Here is a 2,053-nt window from a genome sequence, read left to right as displayed (position 1 = left end):
GAAATCAATTGGCCCGTTTCCTCCAAATTATTATTTCGTCAATGGGAGCGTTGTTATGGTGGATAGGATGGTTTATATGAGTGCGAGGAGGGCAACTTTACTTAATGTGATAGCTTTATTGCTATAGTATTTTTTTATTTGGAGAAGGAACAATTTCAGGAGCAATTGTCGTTTCCGTGTTAAGTGAAATATAGGACTAATCCTGTTTTGTATGCTCTAGGAGAAAAACTTTGCTTGAGGACTATTAAAGATCATCGTAAGGGCCTTGAATTTTGGTTTTATAGTATGACAATAAATTCATGGAGTAAGAGGTTGAATTGGAACATATATTATGATAGGAGAAGAGCATACAATATAAGAAAAATGGAACATAGAACAAGAAGAAATGCTTCAAATCAAACAAAGGGAGCTTAAAGGAACACATAAGAATATGATTAACCACACCAAACTTAAACTAAAGAAATACATCCATTTTTCGGAAGGAACAGTAGATAGAATTATGAATGAATCAGGTTTAATTTCCCCCACCACCAGAGGCAACACCAGCACCACCAAGCAAACCCCCAGCCCTTGTAACACCAATACTTCCTACATCATTAAGAGTCCCACCAACACCAAGTCCACTGCCTCTTAAGCCGCCGCCACCACCACTCGCTGAGCCAGCTGATGATCCAAGAAAGCGCCTGCTGCCCATCTCAATGTTGGCTGAAACGATGCCACTTGCAAGAACAAGCAACAACACTACTACTCCAACAAAACGTGTGGACAAACCAGCCATTATAACTCCTTTTCCTTTTTGTTGAAGAAGAAGAATAAAAAGAAAAGATGAAAACAAATGAATAGTAGTCAAGAAACTATACCTGGATGAATATGTATTTTGTTAGGCCAGTATATATAGTGTTGAACTGCGCTTTTGTGGATCAAGAATTGCATTCTAACTCAAAAAGAAATTTAAAAATCATTTTCATGCACATTGTGGCTTTCCATGAACTGTCGAAAGTAATTTTTTTAAAATGTATATCCATATAAAAATAATTCTCTGTACCTTGGTGATATCACAAATAAGAATATTTTCTGTGAATAATCTATTATATTAAGGGATATTCTCTTTGATTAGAGGTTGAGAAAGAGGGGAATTCATGTAGGGAAACCTATAATGATTTGCAATGCTGAGGATTGCGCTTTGTTATGCTGGCTAAACTGTGCAAGTTGACTTTGATAGGGTAATTTTCATGGGGTAAGTGATCAATAGTGGAAAAGATCAGGCAGAGTATATAATGTCAAGATCAAGATCCTAGACATAATTGATAATTGATTAGATTTCAAAGACGAAGTAGACTAATTTAAAGATGTTTATTTCAAGAGTGTTAATCGTTGATCCTAATTTATATGACAGTTTCTGAATTCAAGAGTTAAACGAGGATTTTTTACCACGATTTTTTTATATGCCTTATAAATATTTTTAATTGTTAACTACTTTTTGTATAATTTATAAATATATAAATTTTATTTTGAAATACTCAAAGTATGTTCGATATTTAGGCTTAAAATTTAATAGTTTGAATGACCAAGTACGAACTACATCACATAAATTGAGACAAAGAATATGTTTTGTTAATATGTTAATGAGGATTAAAAGGTGAACAAATTACCTATTCCAATGATAGAAAATAAGTTGCAAAGCTGAGAGCTGCAGTAGACATAAATAAATGAAACCTCCGTGTTGTTACAAAATACAAATTAATTATTGTCAAATAAGTATAAACAACTGTATGGAAAGCCACGATGTGTGTACCAAAATATTTTCAAATTATCTTCTAACATGCGTTAATTATTCCACAATGATCACTTTTCCTAATCATGTTTATTTAGCACATCCTAACACAAGGTCAATATTAAAATGTTCTGATTAGTTGATAGGATAAGAAGACAACGAAGATGATAACAACTCAAAAACAAAGGAAAACGAATAAAACAAGTAAAGGATAAATGGAAAGATAGACAGATAGATTGACACAAAGAGATAAAGAGAGGACAATCAAATGGTATATCA

General features: G+C 33.0%; 1 protein-coding gene across 1 annotated transcript; it reads right to left on the bottom strand.

The window, feature by feature from the left end:
* Nucleotides 1-305: 305 nt before the first annotated feature.
* Nucleotides 306-1,137, bottom strand: LOC124894884 (glycine-rich cell wall structural protein 1-like). The gene is made up of 2 exons (XM_047405379.1): nt 861-1,137; nt 306-744 (listed from the first exon to the last, which is right to left on the bottom strand). The coding sequence occupies exons 1-2, from the start codon at nt 931-933 to the stop codon at nt 515-517; spliced, it is 303 nt and encodes a 100-aa protein (XP_047261335.1). The 5' UTR covers nt 934-1,137; the 3' UTR covers nt 306-514.
* Nucleotides 1,138-2,053: the final 916 nt, after the last annotated feature.

This window comes from Capsicum annuum, unplaced genomic scaffold, assembly GCF_002878395.1.
Source record: "Capsicum annuum cultivar UCD-10X-F1 unplaced genomic scaffold, UCD10Xv1.1 ctg78096, whole genome shotgun sequence".
NCBI classification, from domain to species: domain Eukaryota; kingdom Viridiplantae; phylum Streptophyta; class Magnoliopsida; order Solanales; family Solanaceae; genus Capsicum; species Capsicum annuum.
This window is presented reverse-complemented; position numbering and strand designations above follow the sequence as displayed.